The sequence below is a fragment of the Carlito syrichta genome, unplaced genomic scaffold, assembly GCF_000164805.1.
Source record: "Carlito syrichta isolate Samal-C Ts95f unplaced genomic scaffold, Tarsius_syrichta-2.0.1 Scaffold309733, whole genome shotgun sequence".
In the NCBI taxonomy this organism is placed as follows: Eukaryota; Metazoa; Chordata; class Mammalia; order Primates; family Tarsiidae; genus Carlito; species Carlito syrichta.
Genome location: NW_007253829.1, coordinates 223842 through 242030, shown reverse-complemented (window position 1 = coordinate 242030; position 18189 = coordinate 223842). Strand labels below are relative to the sequence as shown.

The 18189-nt window shown below is 35.6% G+C and overlaps 1 protein-coding gene across 1 annotated transcript in view; it reads right to left on the bottom strand.

Moving 5' to 3' along the window:
* MEIKIN (meiotic kinetochore factor) overlaps window positions 1-18189 on the bottom strand; it is a gene marked incomplete at its 3' end in the record, with an annotated part of 62117 nt that overhangs the window by 24530 nt on the left and 19398 nt on the right. The window contains exons 6-9 of the mRNA XM_008067675.1: window positions 16071-16190; window positions 11163-11202; window positions 6784-6848; window positions 1150-1220 (exon numbers count right to left, since the gene is read on the bottom strand). Of these exons, the coding sequence (XP_008065866.1) occupies window positions 1150-1220; window positions 6784-6848; window positions 11163-11202; window positions 16071-16190 (296 nt within the window). The remainder of the gene's footprint in view (window positions 1-1149; window positions 1221-6783; window positions 6849-11162; window positions 11203-16070; window positions 16191-18189) is intronic.

Below are 18189 nucleotides of genomic sequence, written 5' to 3'. Positions count from 1 at the left end.
TGATATAGAGACATAATTAATGAAAACACACTCAAAAAGTAGCTCTCGCTACATATAAAATAATATCCAAATTCTTCTCCAAAGACCTCCAGATTTCAATCCTAACATACTGATTCACAAGTAATCTCTGGCATAAATCGCTGTTCTGGCTACATGATAAATTTCTTATTTTTAACTGAAATTAATAACTAATAGATATCCAATTATTCAAAGGGAAGTTGGGAAACAAGTAAAATACAGTAGTCTCCTCCCACACCCCTTCTCCCACCATATCCACAGTTTCGCTTTCCACAGTTTCAGTTATTTGTGGTCAACTACAGTCTAAAATATTAAATGGAAAGTTCCGGAGATAAACAATGCATAAGTTTCAAATTGCAAACCATTCTTAGTAGCATGATGAAATCTTGTGCCATTCGGCCCAGAACCGAATCATTCCTTTATCCAGCATGTATATGCCGGATATGTTATCTGCTCATTAGTCACTTAAAGGTATCTCTGTTATCAGATTTTTTTTAAAAAACATAATATATAGGGAGTGTAGTACTAGCCACATCCACTAGAGGTTCTTGAAACATATCTCTTGCGGACAAGGGGGGACTACTGTACATCTTAATTCTCTTTCATTAAACTTATGTAAAGTGTATATTCAAATATATGCTGCATAGGTTTTTCATAAAATTGAATAATCTAATTGCTAAACTCCAAAAATGCTTTTAATTATTGACTTAAATTGCTGAAAAATAATTTCTACGAAGTGCTGGTTAAGGCTGAGTACAGTAACTCACTCTTGTAATTCCAACACTTTGGGAGTCCAAGGTGAGAAAACTACCTGAAGATAGGAGTTCGAAACCAGCCTGGCCAACATAGTCAGACCCTTTCTCTACAAAAAATAAAAGAAACTTAACTGGGCATGGTGGCATGAGCCTGTAGTCCTAGCTACTCAGGAGGCTCAGGTGGGTAGATCACTTGAGTCCAGGAAGTAGAGGCTGCAGTGAGCTATGATCATGCCACTGCACTCCAGGCTGGGTGATAGAGCAAGACTCCATTTCTTAAAAAAATAAAAATAAAAGTTTTTTTTTAAGTGTGGGTTAAAATTTCATTTATTAATGAAATTTATGATTTATGTAGTTATGCAGCTTCAATACTTGCTTTTTTTGTTGTTTTTTCAGGAGTTGAAGGGCAAGATTTCTCAGCAACTAAAGCTTCACAAGCTGCATTATCTACAAATAAAAATGTAGTTTAATATTCAAATTATTTAACCTGTTATTAACTTTAAGTCAAAAGGACAACAGAATTCAATTTGACAAAACAAAAATTTTTGAAAACACTAATTTTAATAACTGTGCCTTTGTTATCGTTTAATAGAGAAAAACAACATATATTGAAGAATCTTATTTGTTACAGATAGGAAAAGATATTCTAAAACATATCTTTATCTCAAGAGCTCCAGGTTTCAAAGAAGGGAATAAACTGTATATAGGAGATTTTCCCTTCAGTTAAATGAGAAAGTTGTATGTGATTAAAATTCTTCATTCATTATCCTGTCATTTCTACTTTCCTATATTTTCAAGCTCTCCCTTTCTACTGCAACTTTCTATCAGCAGTTAAAGCATGTTCAGGCTTCTCTCATCTTATCAAAAACTTTTCCTGTACCTTATATCCCCCTTCTGCCAAAGCCACTATCTCCTCTTGTCCATAGGCAAGTTTCTTCAAAGAGCTGTCCTCATATACTAATTTTACTTCCTCTCTTCCTGTTTACTCCCAAATCCAAAGTGATTCACTTTCATTCCTCACCAATATCAGCAGAAACTTTTCCTTTTCTATCTTACTGGACCTCACTACAACTGGTTGGAACATTTTCCTTCTGTGGTCCCTTTTTACGGCTCCTCTTTAGTCTTGAGTCTTCCCTGTTCCATACTCTCCAGACACAGTCTAAAGCAACAAATATTTATTGAGTGTCTGCTATGTGCCAATTTTGCATATCATGTGTACTTAACATTGTATATTGAGCATATCATGTGTACTTAACATTGTAACACCATTGCCTTGATTTAAGGCACCAAAAGATTATCCTTTAGATTCTAATCACTTTTTAATTCACCTCCCTCTGCAGTCCATCATCCTTGTATAACCTAAAATGCAAACCTAATACCAGTTGCCTAAAATTCTTCAAGGGCAGGTTTTCTACTGCCCTCAAGTTAAAACCAAGCTCCTTAATTTAGCATACAAATTTCTTATTTTTATGATGTATGTATTGTATTTCCTATTCTCCTTGCAGAGGTTAATCAGGTTGCCAGATAAAATACAGGATGCCTAGTTAAATGAGAATTTCAAATAAATACTGAATAATTTTTTAGTGTAAGTATATCACTTATACAAGCTTGTACAAGTATATCACCTATATGAGCATTTGCAATATTCAGGAAGTACTAATATTTTAAAAATTATTTGCTGTTTATCTCAATTCAAATTTAACTGAGCATTTTGTATCTTTATTTGCTAAATCTGGCAACCGTAGAGACTAATCACTCCTGCCACCCGCATCTTCTAAGGCAGAATAAAGTAGGTAGGTTTAAGAGCTCTAAAATTCTTTACCAAGATTTGTAGATAGATTAGATATACGATTGAGAAGTGACAAAAAAGGGAAGTGTTGAGGATTATTCCCAGATTTCTTGTGCCAAACTACATTTACTAAGACAGAGGACACAGTAGTAGTGTCAGGTTGGGTCTTGGTTGTAACAATTCTCAGTCCTCAATCCTCATTTTACTTAATCTTGATAACTTTTATCATAGCTAGGATCACTTCTTCCTTAAAGCACTCTCCTCTCATGGCTTCTGAGGCACCCACCATTCTCTCCTAGTTTTCCTACAACTGCATCAGCCACTAAGTCTCAGTGGTTGGATACTTCCCCTTTTCCCTACTTTAAATGTTGGAGTGTCCCATTTCTATTCTCTTTTTTGCATGCCTCTTTTCTATTTATTTTTACTTCCTACATGATTTTATCTAGTCCTATGGCTTCAAAACACTTCTTTGCTGACTCTAAATTTCTATCTACAGCTCCAGCCTCTGTTGTGAACTCTGGACTCCTGCATCAAAAGCTGCCTTCATGGCATCTCTACTCAAAATCTATTAAACCTCTTATTTTAAAAATATTTTATTGAATTATGCCATATATATAGCAGTGGTCACAAATCTTGGTGTATATGTATTCATTCATATAACCACCACCCAGATCAAGATATAAAACATTTATAGCACCCAAGCAGTTTGTTATGTGTTCTTTCCTAGTTTGGCATGTCCTTTCTAAAGACCATCACTATTCTGATATCTATCACCCAAAATAGTCTTGCCTGTTCTTGAACCTCATATATATGGAATTATACAATATAGATATGTTTGTGTCCTTTCACACAACATTATGTGTGTGGGCTGACAGATCAAATTTAATATGTCAAAAAAATTATCTTAATCATTCTCCCAGCTTGCTTTGCCCTATAGTGCTCCCATCTCAATAAATGATATCACCATTCATCTAATTGCTCAAGCAATTCATCCTTGCATTGTATTTTTCTCTCTTGTATAATATCCAGCCTAATAAGGAAATCCTGGTACACCTGTCTTTAAAATTTTCAAAATCAAACCACTGCTATCACCTTGGTCTAAGACACCATTTTCTGACAACTGCAATAGTTTAACAAGGTCTTCTTTCTTCTACTCTTGCCCCCTTAGTCTATTCTCCACGTGACAGACAAATTGATGCTTCTAAAATATTATCTGAGTAATAGTAAAATAACACCTCTTAGAACCACAGAAATACTGGATATAAAAACACAGTACTTAAGGGATCTTGGAAGCCTTGAGTTTCTCCAGCGTAGGCTTTTCCTCCCTGGAGCATGAAGGTTTAAGCAGACAGAATAGGTAACACATTGGTTTCCCAGATATTTTGATTATTTTCCATCTCACTAAAACTTTATGAGTACACTAAAACAGTAATATTCAATGTTTTAGCCACCAGCCTATGGGTTATTTAAATTTAAGTTAATTAAAATGAGATAAAAATTAAAATATTGAATATATATTTGAATTAAAAATTAAAATATTGACTAAAATAAAAAATTGAATATATATTTGATCCTGTCATTCCTATGTTCTAAAATGATCTAGGATGTATGTCTCAGTACATTTAGAATAAAATCCCTGGTCTTTACCACAGCATATAAGACTCTACTTTGTACCACCCGATTAGCTTTCTAACCACAATCTCAACCACTCAGCTTCTTCCTCTTCTGTAGCTACATGACCTCTTATATGGCTGACTCTCTCACTTTTTTTAGGGCCTGCATAAGTGTCACCTCCTCAGAGAGGCCTATCTTGATTACCCTATCTAAAATAGCATGTCTACTCACACTGTCTCTCTTTACCCTGCTTTTTAATCCTTCATTACTGTTATTTCTACCTGATATTATGTTATAATTTATGTATTTATCTTTTTATTATCTTTCTTCCTCCATGTAATGTATGTTTTACTAGGGAAAAGGCTTTGTCATATTTCCCAGCAATTAAATGTCACACTGTAGGTGCTTAATAAATATTTGCTGAATGAACTGAATTAGTGAACAATGAGTTAAGGTGCCTCTAAAGTAGCCAAGAGAAGATATCCAGAAGGCAGTTGCATATGGTCTTAATCTCAGAGAAGAGTCTAGGCTGAGAGAAAATGTGGAAACCCTGACTATCACAGGACACCTATACATATCAGGTAGCAGATTAAAAAGAGGTTAAACTCTAGTAACTAGCCTTGAAGATCTCCCATATTTCACGGCTAATAGCAGTAGATAAGACTGCAAAGGAGCCTGAGCAGGAGTTGCCTGAGAAGTAATTTTCTTATTTATTTGTTTGTCTCTATTACTATAGAATCCACGAGGGCAGGAATGTAACCATTTCTCAACTTCCTAACACTTAGGGAAAGAGCCTGGCACACAACTAAAACACAGTTAAGGCCAGACATTGTGGCTCACACTCAAAATCCCAGCACTTTGGGAGACTGAGGCAGAAGTGTTACTTGAACCCAGGAGTTCAAAACATAGTGAAACCTTGTCTCTACAAAAATTAATAATAATAATAATAAGCTGGGCATGATGGACTGTAGTCCCAGCTACTCAGAAGGCTGAGGCAGAAGGATCACTTGAGTCCCGGAGGTCAAGGCTGCAGTGAGTCGTGATTATGCCACTGCACTCCAGCCTCGATGACAGAGTAAGACCCTGACTCAAAACAAACAAAAAATACACACACAGTTGGATTTTTTTTTTAAGAGATGGGGTCTTGCTATGTTGTCCAGGCTGGTCTTGAAGTGATCCTCCTGCCTCATCCTCTCAAAGTCCTGGGATTATAGGTGTAAGCCACTACACCTGTCCTACAGTTCAATTTTTGAATTAAGAATTGTGTAAAAAATCTCTCTACAACAAGATGTGATTTATTTAAAATTTTAAGTTAATACATACAAATACAAAAGCATATATAATTTCAGGATCACTATTTTGTCCTACCACCAAGTTTTATAAATAGTATTTTCCACAGCCAAAGCAAAACTTTTGATTGGGTAAGACCTAAGTAAAATCATGGTGGCTTTTGACACCCTTACCACTTTCCCTTTCATTGCCTCTCTATTTTTCACACATTCTCCTACTCTTTTTGTTTTTTTGATTTTTTTTTTTTAAGTAGAGTCTCACTCTGTCACCCAAGCTGGAATGGAGTGGAATGATAGTGGCTCCTACAGCCTCAGCTTTCTGGACTCTGGTGATCCTTCTGCCCCAACCTCCCAAGTAGCTGGGACTACAGGCACACACCACTACACCTGGCATATTTTTTAATATTTTGTAGAGATGAGGTCTTGCTATGTATGTTGCTCAGGCTGGTCTCAAACTCCTGGGCTCAAGAAATCCTTCTGCTTTGCCATCCCAAAGTGTTGGGATTACAGATATGAGCCACCATGCCCAGACTCCCTTAGTCTTTGATCTATAAAACAAATCCTCATTCTAATGCTCATCCTCCATTATAGAAGGTACTGCTCCTTCCAAGGATCTTGTGCTTTTACAAGTTTAAGTTTTATCACCAATTTCACTTAGTACAGAAAATATATTAACATTTTTATATTCGTAGTTCCTAATGGAATGCTTGGCATTCAGTAAATTCTCATTAAGATAATTTCTTAATATGAAGATTATGCAAATAAATATATATTTTAAATTCATATATTTACAACCATCAAGAGCAAAATCAACAATTCTTAAAGCTTACTCCCAAATGGATGCTATAAAACTTGCTGCAGGAAATAAGGAAAACAGAAATCTGAGATACAGCACACGTTAATACAGATATAAATGTCTTGCTAAATTTATTCTAATAGTAAATTAAATAATAGAGGGTCAATAATGCAAGACAGTTTGCTGATCCCTTTATTTTTCAATTGTCACACATAACCACAATATATCTGTTTACTTATCTTTCTCACCTACAACTGAAACCTACAGGAAAAGTGTACCACTTCCCACTGGTATACATAACAATGCCCAGTACAGAGAACATACTCACTAAATGTTTATTAAGTTAATAAATGATGGGAGCTGTGGGGATAGTTAAGACCCACTTCCTAACCCTACATACCTTCATTTCTTAAATACAATCAATCTAAAAAGTACTCAGTTTTCTGGGCCATCATTTTGTTAATACATGATGCATTGTAGCAAAAATAAAGAATGAAAACAACTAGTTTCACTGTTTATTACCTGATTCTGAATTTGAAGTACACTTTGGTTTTGGAGAAATATTTTGGCCTGCTACTGTCATCACTCTATAATAAGAACAAATTAGAGGTATTTTCTTAATATTTCCATAACTTTCAAAAATCCTCTAATAATACTTAACAAATTTATGATTAATTATCCTGTAGAAAAAATACACTTGCTTAGAAAAATGTTTCCATATCTATGTAAACAGTTTAATTTTTTTAAAAGTGTTTCCATACTTAGTGTGAACAATATGTGTAGAAGACAAGGTATTAGGTTTAGAATAAGATAGACCTGGGTTTAACCCCAGTTCTGCTACTTACACTTAAGTGGCCTTAGGAAAGCTACTTAACCTGTCTTGAGTCATGGTTACCTCATGTATATAAAAGGAATAGCAATCCCCCACACTCCCATCAGCACAGAATACCTATACTAAGAGTCTCACCAAAGAAGACAATATTGTACTGTTTTCCATTTAATTCTGGTAAAAATTCTAGTTATAAAACAGTAAGAGCTGTACACAATTATCTGAAGGGCATGAAATATATCAAATAGCTATAGACTTTTTCCTTATAATCTTATCAAGTTCAGAGCTAAAATCTAGTTCAGTTAAAGCATCTGAGTCTTCACTCTTATGGATTATTTTTGTTCTAATTCCCTTTCTTCCTATCGGTACCTCCTATATTTCCTTGGTTTCATTGGTCCAAACTTTTTTTATAGCTTTATTGAGTTATCATTCATATACCATACAATTCACCCATTTAAGATATACAATGCAATGATTTTTAGTATATTCAGAGAGTTGTGCAATTGCCAAAATCACAACCAATTTTCATCACTGCCAAACGAAAACCTGTACCCATTAGCAGTTAATGCCCATTTCTTCCCAAATCACCCAGGTTTAAGCAATCACTAATCTGTTTTTTGTCTCTCTAGATTTGTATATTATGAATAATTCACATAAATGAAATCATAAAATTTATGGTCTTTTATGACTTGATTATTTCCTGTAGCATAATGTTTGCAGAGTTCATTCATGTCGAAGCCTATTTCAGTATTTTATTCCATTTTATTGCTGAATAATATTCTATTGTATGGATATATCACCTTTTATTTATCCACTCATCAGCAGATGGACATTTGGGTTGTTTCCAATTTTTTTGGCTATTATAAATAAAGTTGCCATGAACACTCATGAAGCAATTTTTGTGTGGATGTATGTATTCTTTTCTCTTAGGTATGTACACCTGGGAGTAGACTGCTGAGTCATATGGTTTGGCAGTTCCTCAAAGCAATTTAGCAGTTCTTCAAAATGTTAAACATGAAGTTCAACATTTTGAGGAACTACCAAACTGTTTTCCAAAGCAGCTTCACCATTTAAAAAACCCATCAGCAACGTTTGAGGGTTCCAATTTTTCCACATTCAAGCTAACATTTGTTATTATTTGTCTTTGACTATAGCCATCCTAGTGGGTATGAAGTGATAGTTCATTGTAGTTTTCATTTACATTTCTCTAATGATTAATAGTAAGCTTATTGGTCATTTGTATATCTTTTATGAAGAACTGTTTATTCAGATTCTTTGCCAACTTTTACATTGAGTTATTTGTCCTTTTATTGTTGAGTTGTAAGAATTCTTTATATATTCCACATAAAGAACCTACAAATATGTGATTTGCAAATATTTTCTCCCATGCTGTGGGCTGTCTTTTCACTCCCTTGATATCTTCTAACATGGCTTTTATTTATTTATTTTAAATTCAAGAGGTACATGTACAGGTTTATTACATAGGTATACTGCATGATGGTGAGGTTTGGGCTTCGGTTGAACTGTCATCCAAATGGTGAGCATGATATCCAATAGGTAGTTTTTCAGTTCTTGCCCTCCCAGCCCCCATTAAGAGCCACTAGTGTCTGTTGCTCCCTTCCTTATGCCTGTGTGTACCCAGTGTTTAGCTCCTACTTATAAGTGAGAACAGGTAGTATTTGGTTATCTGTTTCTGTGTGAATTTGCTTAGAATAATAGCATCCAGTTGCATCCATGATGTTGCAAAGGACATGATTTTGTTCTTTTTATGGCTGCATAGTATTCCATGGTGTACCACATTTCATTTATCCAATCCATCATTGGTGAGCAACTAGGTTCCATGTTTTTGCCACTGTGGACAGTGCTGTGATAAATATATTAGTGCAGGTATCTTTTTGATAGAACAGTTTATACTTCTTTGGGTATACAGTCAGTAGTGGGACTGCTGGGTAGAATGGTAAATTCATTTTTAGCTCTTTGAGAAATCTCCAAACTGCTTTCCAAAGGGCTGAACTAGGTTACATTCCCATCAAGAAAGCATAAGCACTCCCTTTTCCCCCCAACCGCACCAAGGTCTACTGTTATTGACTTATTAATAATAGCCATTCCAACTAGGTGATTTGTATGGTTAGGTGCTTAACATTTTTCATTATATGCTGCAGTCCTACAGAAAATATTTCAGAGGTTCTTGTCACATTCAGGATAAAATAAAAATCCCAGTCCCCAAAGCTATTCATGATCCAGACTGTGACCACCTCCTTGAACTTAGATCCTAACTCTCTTACATACACCCTGCCATTCAGTCTAAATGCTCCAAACCAAACCCTTTGCTCAGTAGCATATTTCTCCTCGTCTTCCTAATCTTAATAAATGAAAACACCATTCTGGTTTTGTTTTTTGTTTTTGCAGGAGCCTCAAAAGCAAGAGGTATTGGTGTTTATAAAAAATCTATCTGATATAGAGTTACTTGAAATAAATCCTAACTGTACAATGTTTTTAGAAACAATTACATGAATAAACCATAGCTATTACCTCCTAGGGGACAACAGAGGTCAATCTGTTCTTAAACTTTTGCAAGTTACAAGAATAAGTAATCAGTACATATGTGCTGGAAACTCCTCATACAATAAAGGAATACTACACATGGAGAGAAGCAAATTTTTGGTAATTCACAATAAACAGAGATTTTTTTTCAGACTACAAAGAATATAAAGAATGAGATTAGAAGCCTAATTCAATTTAGTAATATGATACAATCAACTGTAATCCACAAGTACTGAGAATTTTCCTTATAATACTGCATTTTATATGGTATGAATTTAAAAGAAGAAAAGGTGTCTTGCAGCCTTCTTGCGTTAAGAGAGAAAAAGAAATAATTTTGGCAACTGTGCAAGGACTAGAACAGAATGTCAATTTTTACAGAATAGCAGGAAGCAAGACTTATAGGAAACCAAGGAAGGAAAGAGCAAGATTTAAATTATTACAATCAGTATGTTGAGGTGAACATCCAAGTTTGCAGTGGTATTTATTAATAGCCAATGCAAATTAATAAATGTTTGACTGAACTTCTACAAAATGAAGGTGAGATATACTAACTCACCTTAAACCAAATAACTTATGTAAGATAAAAAATATAACAGTACCTGGTTGTCTAGTGGTTAGGAGTTTGTAAAATTATATTTTACAGATCTGCTATTAAGTTAAAACCATGGAGACAGCCTTCACTACTTTCATTCACACCCCACCATTCACTTCAGTCCATCAACAGATATTATTAGTTCTACTTTCAAAATAATCCAAAATCTGATCATATCATACCACCTCTACTATTGCAATTCGGGTCCATATGCTAATATCTCTTGTTTAGATTAGGGCAACTATAATTGCCCTAATTCCTTGTCTCCCCATAGTCTATTCTCATCACAGAAACCAAGGTGATACCTTTGAAACATAAGTCATATCATGTAATTCTCCAAAGGTTTCCCACCTCACTTACATTGCTCTCCAGTACCTTGATATGATCTGGCCTCCTGCTTCTTGTCTCATTTCATCTCCTACCTCTCTCCACTCCAAAAGCACAGGCCTTCTTGCCTCAGATCCTTACTCTGGATATTCCTTCTACCTGGAATGGTCTTTCCATAGTAAGTCACACAGCTTGCTCGATTTCTTTAGGTGTCAACGCAAATGCTACCCTTTCTATGATGGCTTCCCTGAACTTATTACTTAAAATAGCAAATCTCCATCCCAATATTCCCTAGCTCCCAATCTTGCTTTATTTTTCTCCATAGTATTCACTACCATAGAACACAGTATAAATTTTCTTGCTTATTTGCTTATTTTCCATCTGCTCCAATTAGAATGTAGACTTAGTGAGAGCAGAGGTTTTCGTTTTTACTCAATTTTGTTCACTATTATCTCTCTAGCAATTAGAATAGTCCTGACACATAGTGAGTACTCAACATATTGAATAAATGATCACCTGAGTTTGTGGACTGATAATCATACTTGCTATATAACTATTAGAACACAGGGTTTTCAAAAGCACAACAACTTTAAAAGTTTTAGTTCTTACGTTTGTCTATAGCATTTCTGATAGTCTTCTGAAGAGGTACCTAGAAAAGGAAATAAAAACAAGCAATTAGAAATATAATACAAAGATAAGCCAGAGGCTAAAATTACTCTAGGTAAATATAAGTATTTCCCCTAGGATATATAGTGATAGTACAGTTTATTTTTATGATTTTATTTTTTATATTGTTTTCTATGTCTTCACTTACATTAGGTAAAAGTATTTTCAAAATATTAAAGTAAAACAAAAATGTTGGAAAATTTTTATTAGATACAGGAATCTGTCGCATTGTATTTGAATTGTTATTTCAAATTTTTGATGTATTTTAAAATCTATTATCTTACTTGATTTTCATAACAATACTGTCAGGCAAATATATCAAAATTATCATCCCCATTTTATATGAGAAAAAATAACTGGTCAACTTACAAAACTAATAATTGAATAACTGGCACTTTAAGCTCAAGTTTCATGAATCTTAGTCCAATACCATATATCTATATCTATCTATAGAAAAGCATACTAGTAGATTGACTAGTCAAGAGAACATCTCCTAATCAACATTTGACTACCTCAGGTATACTTGGATATTACTAATAGCATAAAGAACCATAGAAATAATCTTCTGAAGAAGTTACCACCTTTAGTAGCTGCAGCACTTTTCTTAGATTAGAACTCTAAAATCCCAACAGTTAAGGGGAGGTGAAGTGAATGGCACCTTCCACGCATTTCCTTGAAACCAGGGTTCTCAAAACATAAAGGATTAAAGCAGATATATTATCTATCATCTACTCTGCTTTTGCTGATATCATTCTCCTGATTTTTCTTCTGACGGTTCAGGCATAGCCTATAACTCAATACAACAAAAGTCCTGCATGAACTAATTACAACCAATGTGTAAGGTCTAGAACTTCTGTTCCAAAGTTGGGAAAGAGAAGTATTTTTCTCATTTAAGGTTTTAATAAGCCTAGAGATAGAAAGAGCTGCTCTATGAAAGGACTTAGCTGAGAGTGTAACTGACTCAGAGTAATCCTAAGCTAAGAGACAGAAAAGAATTGGGTCCTGCTGCTATCATTTGAAATCCTGGGTCAAGTTGCATATTCATCTGATCTATTGCTGAATTTTTCAGGTACACATGGTGATAAATTCCCTTTTTAACCTAATATTGTGAGGTGTTTTTTTTTTACATTTGCAATATACAAAAATTCTCACCAAAACATTTACCAAAGAGAAAGGTTGCTTCTCTGAGCACTTTACATTAGCAAAGGAGTTGCCAAACTAAACATAACACAGAAGACAAGGCATTCAAACACAGTGGAAATATTACCGTCCACACAGCTATCGACTTTCTCATAAAGAACCCCACATTCAATGTTTAGTTATTTCACTGATATTCCCCTTGCTAAGCGGCAGACTATAATAGATAAGCTAATAACATTCATTCCTATTCCCCTTCTCCATTTTTGTATTTTCCCTTGCCTTCTACTACTATAGAGGAGAAGAAAGTAAAATAATTGGTTTCTTAGCCTCCCTTGTAATAGGTAGATATATGACTTAGTTCTGGCCAATAGAGCTAACGAGATGTCTTCTGGGAATTTCTGGGAAAGCTTTTGCTCTTCCAATAAAAGAGATGAGAGTGTCTACTACTGCTCTTTCTCATTCTTTCTGCCAGGAACATGACTATGATGCCTAGAGGTTTAGCAACTATACTTGCAACTACGGGGTAACAGCCAACACACTTGGTTGTTATGTGTTGACATAATAACCTATGATTTTTTTTTTTTTTAAGTTGGAATCTTACTTTGTTGCCCCGCTCCCGGCCACTACAGCCTCGACTTGCTGGGCTCCAGCGATCCTTCCACCTCAGCCTTCCAAGTAGCTGGAACTACAGGCGTGTGCTACCACGTCCAGCTAATTTTTGATTTATTGTAGAGATGAGGTCTCGCCTAGTTGCCCAGGTGGGTCTCGAACCTGCAGGCTCAGGCAATCCACTCACCTCAGCCTCCCAAAGCACGAGATTACAGGCTGAGCTACCGAGCCCAGCTATTAACTTATGATCTTAATTACATTAGTGAGCTCCATGCTAGCCCTAGACTGGTATGGAAGAAAAGTTAACCCAATATAAATAAAAAATTTTTGCAGGACAAAAATACCATTAACCAAAAAAACTGGGAGAAAATATTAACAGTGTATATACCACAGACAAAAGAAAAATATTCTTCAACTAAAAATGGCCCTTAAATGTATAAAAAAAGTTAAATTCACATATAATTAGGGAAATGCAAATTAAATAACAGAGATAACAATTCTCACCTATTAGCATAGCAAAAATTATAAAATATGACAACACATTTTGTTGGTAAGAATAAGAGGAGGCAAGCACTTTCATAGATTACTGGTGGGAATGCAAACTGCTGTAATCCTCCTGGAGGAAAACTTGGCAACACCCAACAAAACCATATATCCACTTACCTTTTGACCCAGCCATCCTACTTCTGGAAATCTACCTTGAAGATATACCGCCAGTAACATAAAAATATGTATCATAAGCTTATTCATTACTGTATTGTTTATAGTGGCAAAATATTGGAGAAAAATCTAAATATCCAATTCACAGAAGAGTGGTTAGATAAACAAAAGTACATCCACGCCATGGAGTACTATGCAGTTGTAAAAATATAAGAGGAAGATCCACATGAAATGATTTCTAGTATATACTTACTGTAGGTGGAAAAACCAAAGTGAAAAAAAGTAGCTGTGTAGTACATTATTGTTCATGTAACAAGGAGGAAGATATAAGGAAATACACAGGTATCTCCTCATTTGTATAAAATCAGTACAGGAAGGATAAACCAGAAACTAAATAAACTGGTTACCTACAGGAGATGGGTGGGAAAGGGGTAGAAAGAACAGGAAGATATTAGCAGGAAAGAAAAAGCGATACTTTTCTGACAATACAATTGTTATAGCTATGACTCTTAAATAGTAATATTTCATATCCCTTCACATACTCCCTGAATACATAAATAAAACAAAACAGGACAGGAAAACCCAAAATTGAATCCAATGGTACAAATGAATCTAACCATAAGTATTACAAGTGAATAACACTTCTTATATATTAAAGGAAGTAGGGACAAAAGAACTAACCTATGTAACTTTGGAAAATTAGCATTTTGTTTGACAGGACACTGTAATGTTACAGACAAAAAGAACTGTACATAAATGCTGTAATCTATTTTGTAAATGTATTTCTCATAGGGGTCTGAGGTAATACTTCTGAAGCTACTTAGACATACACTGGAATTAAAATAAGTAAATAAGTAACCAAAGTATTGGATCTTAACCCATAGAATGAATATCCATGTCTACATTGATATAAGTAATCAAATAAATAAACAATTGGCAGAAAAGAGATCATTTTTCTTTCACAGTAGAATTCAAATAAATAAATAAATGTAGCAGGAAAGAGTGGAACATAAAATCACCATCAGACAAACCGCACAGTAATAAGGGCTCCAGTCAACAAGTTCCTCTAACGTTGCTAAAATTAGTGAACTAAAGTCTAAAGAGAAGCAGAATTTATAGTCACAATCTATTTTTTTCTAGATATTTATTAATGATAAAAAGAAAATGGCAACTTTACATTGGATAAACCCAACAGACACCACCTGAACCAAATGATGAAATTTAACATAACCAGGTATAAGACATAATGACATGATGAACCTCTTGATATGATAAGATGCACTGAGGACACATAATTTCTGTGGTATTCTTACCAAAAATTGCATAATCTCATTTCAGTCATGAGAAAACATCAGGAAAAACCTGAACCAAGCAATATTCTACAAAATAACTAATCAGTATTCTGAAAAACTCAAGGAATTATCACAAATTGCATAAAAGAGAAATAATAATTAAATGCAATGTGGGATCCAGACAGAATCTTGAAATAGAAGAAAAGACTAAAAGTAAAGTCTAAAATTAGTTCAAAATAAAAAGGTGCAAAAGGCTGGACATGGTGGCTCATGCCTATTATCCCAGTGCTTTGGGAGGCCCAGGTGAAAGGACTACTTGAGGCCAGGAGTTCAAGATCATCCTGGGCAACACAGCAAGATCCTGTCTCTACAAAAAATTTAAAAATTAGCTGGATGTGGTGATGTGGGCCTATAGTCTTAGCTACTTGGGAGGCTGAAATGGGAAGATCAATTTAGCCTAGGAGTTTGAGGTAACAGTGAGCTATGGATCATGCACTGCAATCCAGCTTGGGCAATAGGGTGAGAACCTGTCTCAAAAAAAAAAGTTATAAAAAAGTAAACCCGGCCTGGCATGATGGCTCAAGTCTGCAATCCCAGTGCTTTGGGAGGCCAAGGTGAGGGGATTGCCTGAGCCCATGGGTACAAGACCAGCCTGGGCAACTTGGCGAGATCTCATCTCTACAATAAATCAAAAATTAGCCAGCCAGGCAGTGCGCACCTGTAGTTCTGGCTACCAGGAAGGCTGAGGCAGAAGGATTGCCTGAGCCCAGCAGGTCGACACTGGGGTGGCTGTGAGCCCGCTACTGCACTCCAGCCTGGGTGACAGAGTGAGACTCCAACTCAAAAAAAAAAAAAAAAAAAGTAAAACCTGCTTGGCACAGTGACTTGACTGTAGCTCAAGCTACTCAGAAGACTGAGGAGGGAGGACCACTGAAGCCCAGGAGTTCAGCCAGGGAAACATAGCAAGATTCCATATCTACATTTTTTAAATTAAAAAAAGGAAACTCAGGTGTACTTAAGCTACTATTAGATATTATCTGTGGCCAAAGGCAACCCAACTGATAACCTTAGCTTACAAATCATTCAAGAGAAAAAATACTTTGATTTTCTAACACAGATGACAAATGTTTCCCTGTGATGTGTAACTCACTTAAAATTGCAGAGAGGTTTGAAAACTGTGGTGCCTTCTCTATTGCTACTGCTTTACTAGTATCCAGAAGAGTGGAATTCTTCCATTGTGTGTGCTCTTTCAATGTGGGACACTCCCAGTCTAAAAAACAAACAGACAAACAAACAGAGGGGAAATGGCACAAGATGTTGAACAACAGCCTACAAATGGTGGGCTACCTTCCACATGCCAACTTATGTCCCAGTTCATACCAAAAACTATGGTAATTAAAGGAGGTTTTGGATAAGACAGAACAAAAAGATAAGCCTTGATGACATCAAGACAGTAAATAAGCTATGGTCTATTCTGGTTCTTGAACCCTCCCTTCCTTCTTTTGCAGATTTTTGTTCCATATAAATACTGATCTAAGGAACAGGCAACACACATTGTGAGCTGCCTCTCAAATTTTAGATGTGTTATGTGGGATTAAAAATCATATCACTAAATAGCATACAGTTGACCTTCCACATCCATGGGTTCTGCATCTATGAATTCAACCAATTACAGATCAAAAATATTCAGGAAAAAAATTGCATCTGCACTGAAATGTGCAGGGTTTTTTTCTTGTCATTATTTCCTAATACAATATAACAACTATATACATGGTATTTACATTGTATTAGGTATAAGTAATCTAAAGATGACTCTAGGTATACAAGAGAATAAGTATAGGTTATATGCAAATACTGTGCTATGAGTGTTTTTTTTGTTTTTTTTTTTTTTGAGTTGGAGTCTCACTCTTGCCACCCAGGCTGGAGTGCAGTGGCATGCTCACAGTCACTGCTGCCTTGGCCAGCTGGGCTCAGCTGATCCTTCCATCTCAGCCTTCCAAGTAGCTGGAACTACAGACGAATGCCACCATGCCCAGTTTATTTTTTGATTTATTTAGAGACAAGGTCTCACCAAGTTGCCTGGGCTGGCCTTGAACCCCCAGGCTCAGGCAATCCTCTCTCTTTGGCCTCCCAAAGTGCTGGGATTACAGGCTAAGCCACCGCACCTGGCCTGAGCAGTCTTAAATTTTAGTGTCTGAGGGGGAGGTCTTGAAGCCAATGCCCTATGGATATTGAGGAACAATTGTACTTAAACTGTTATTACTTGATGTCAGTTTTAAGCTTTCTCTTAACTTCTCATTACGGAATAGGGTTATTCCCTGTTACATCCCCTATCCCAATCTTTTCCACCCCTCCCATTGTCCCCATACTATTATATCACATATTGTTAGATAAACATTCTATGTAAACATTATGATAATCAAATGCTATAAAAATGCTACTTATTCTGGTGTTATACCATGACCATCTTTTATTGTTTCTGGAGTCATTACCAACCTTTTTTTCTGTGTATTTTTAAATCTGTTTAATTTCAAACTCTACCCAATTATACAAATCAATTATGTTTATTCCATTTCCTAGTATCTGAAATTTCATAATGCTGTGCCCTGGTGTTTTCCATCTACTGCACTAGGTATACTGAGGTCCTTTTAATGTGGGAAACATTTTTATCTCTAGAAAATGTTCTTGAATTATTTCCTTAATAATTTTCTTCCATTTGCATTATTACCTTTTTCTGAAACGTCTGTTATTTAATACTTAATTTTATATACTGTTCCTCTGTCTTATCTTTTTTACTTCCAAATTTCAATCCTTTTTTTCTTATGATTATTTTTTTCTAGAAAATTGCAAAATTAGAAAATCCAATTACTGAGTTTTCCATTCTGCTGTTGCATTTAATTGTTCTAAAAAATATTTTTATAGGCCCGGCTGGGTGGCTCAGCCTGTAATCCCATGCCTTGGGAGGCTGAGATGAGTGGATTGTCCGAGCCTGCGGGTTCAAGACCCACCTGGGCAACTTGGCGAGACCTCATCTCTACAATAAATCAAAAAATTAGCCAGGCGTGGAAGCGCGCGTCTGTAGTTCCAGCTACTTGGAAGGCTGAGGCGGAAGGATCGCCGGAGCCCCAGCAGGTCAAGGCTGTGGTGGCCGGGAGCGGTCACTGCATTCCAGTCTGGGCGACACAGTGAGACTCCAACTCAAAAAATATGTATATATATATTTTTTACAGCATTATATTTCTATTTGATGGATACAAAAGATATTTTAT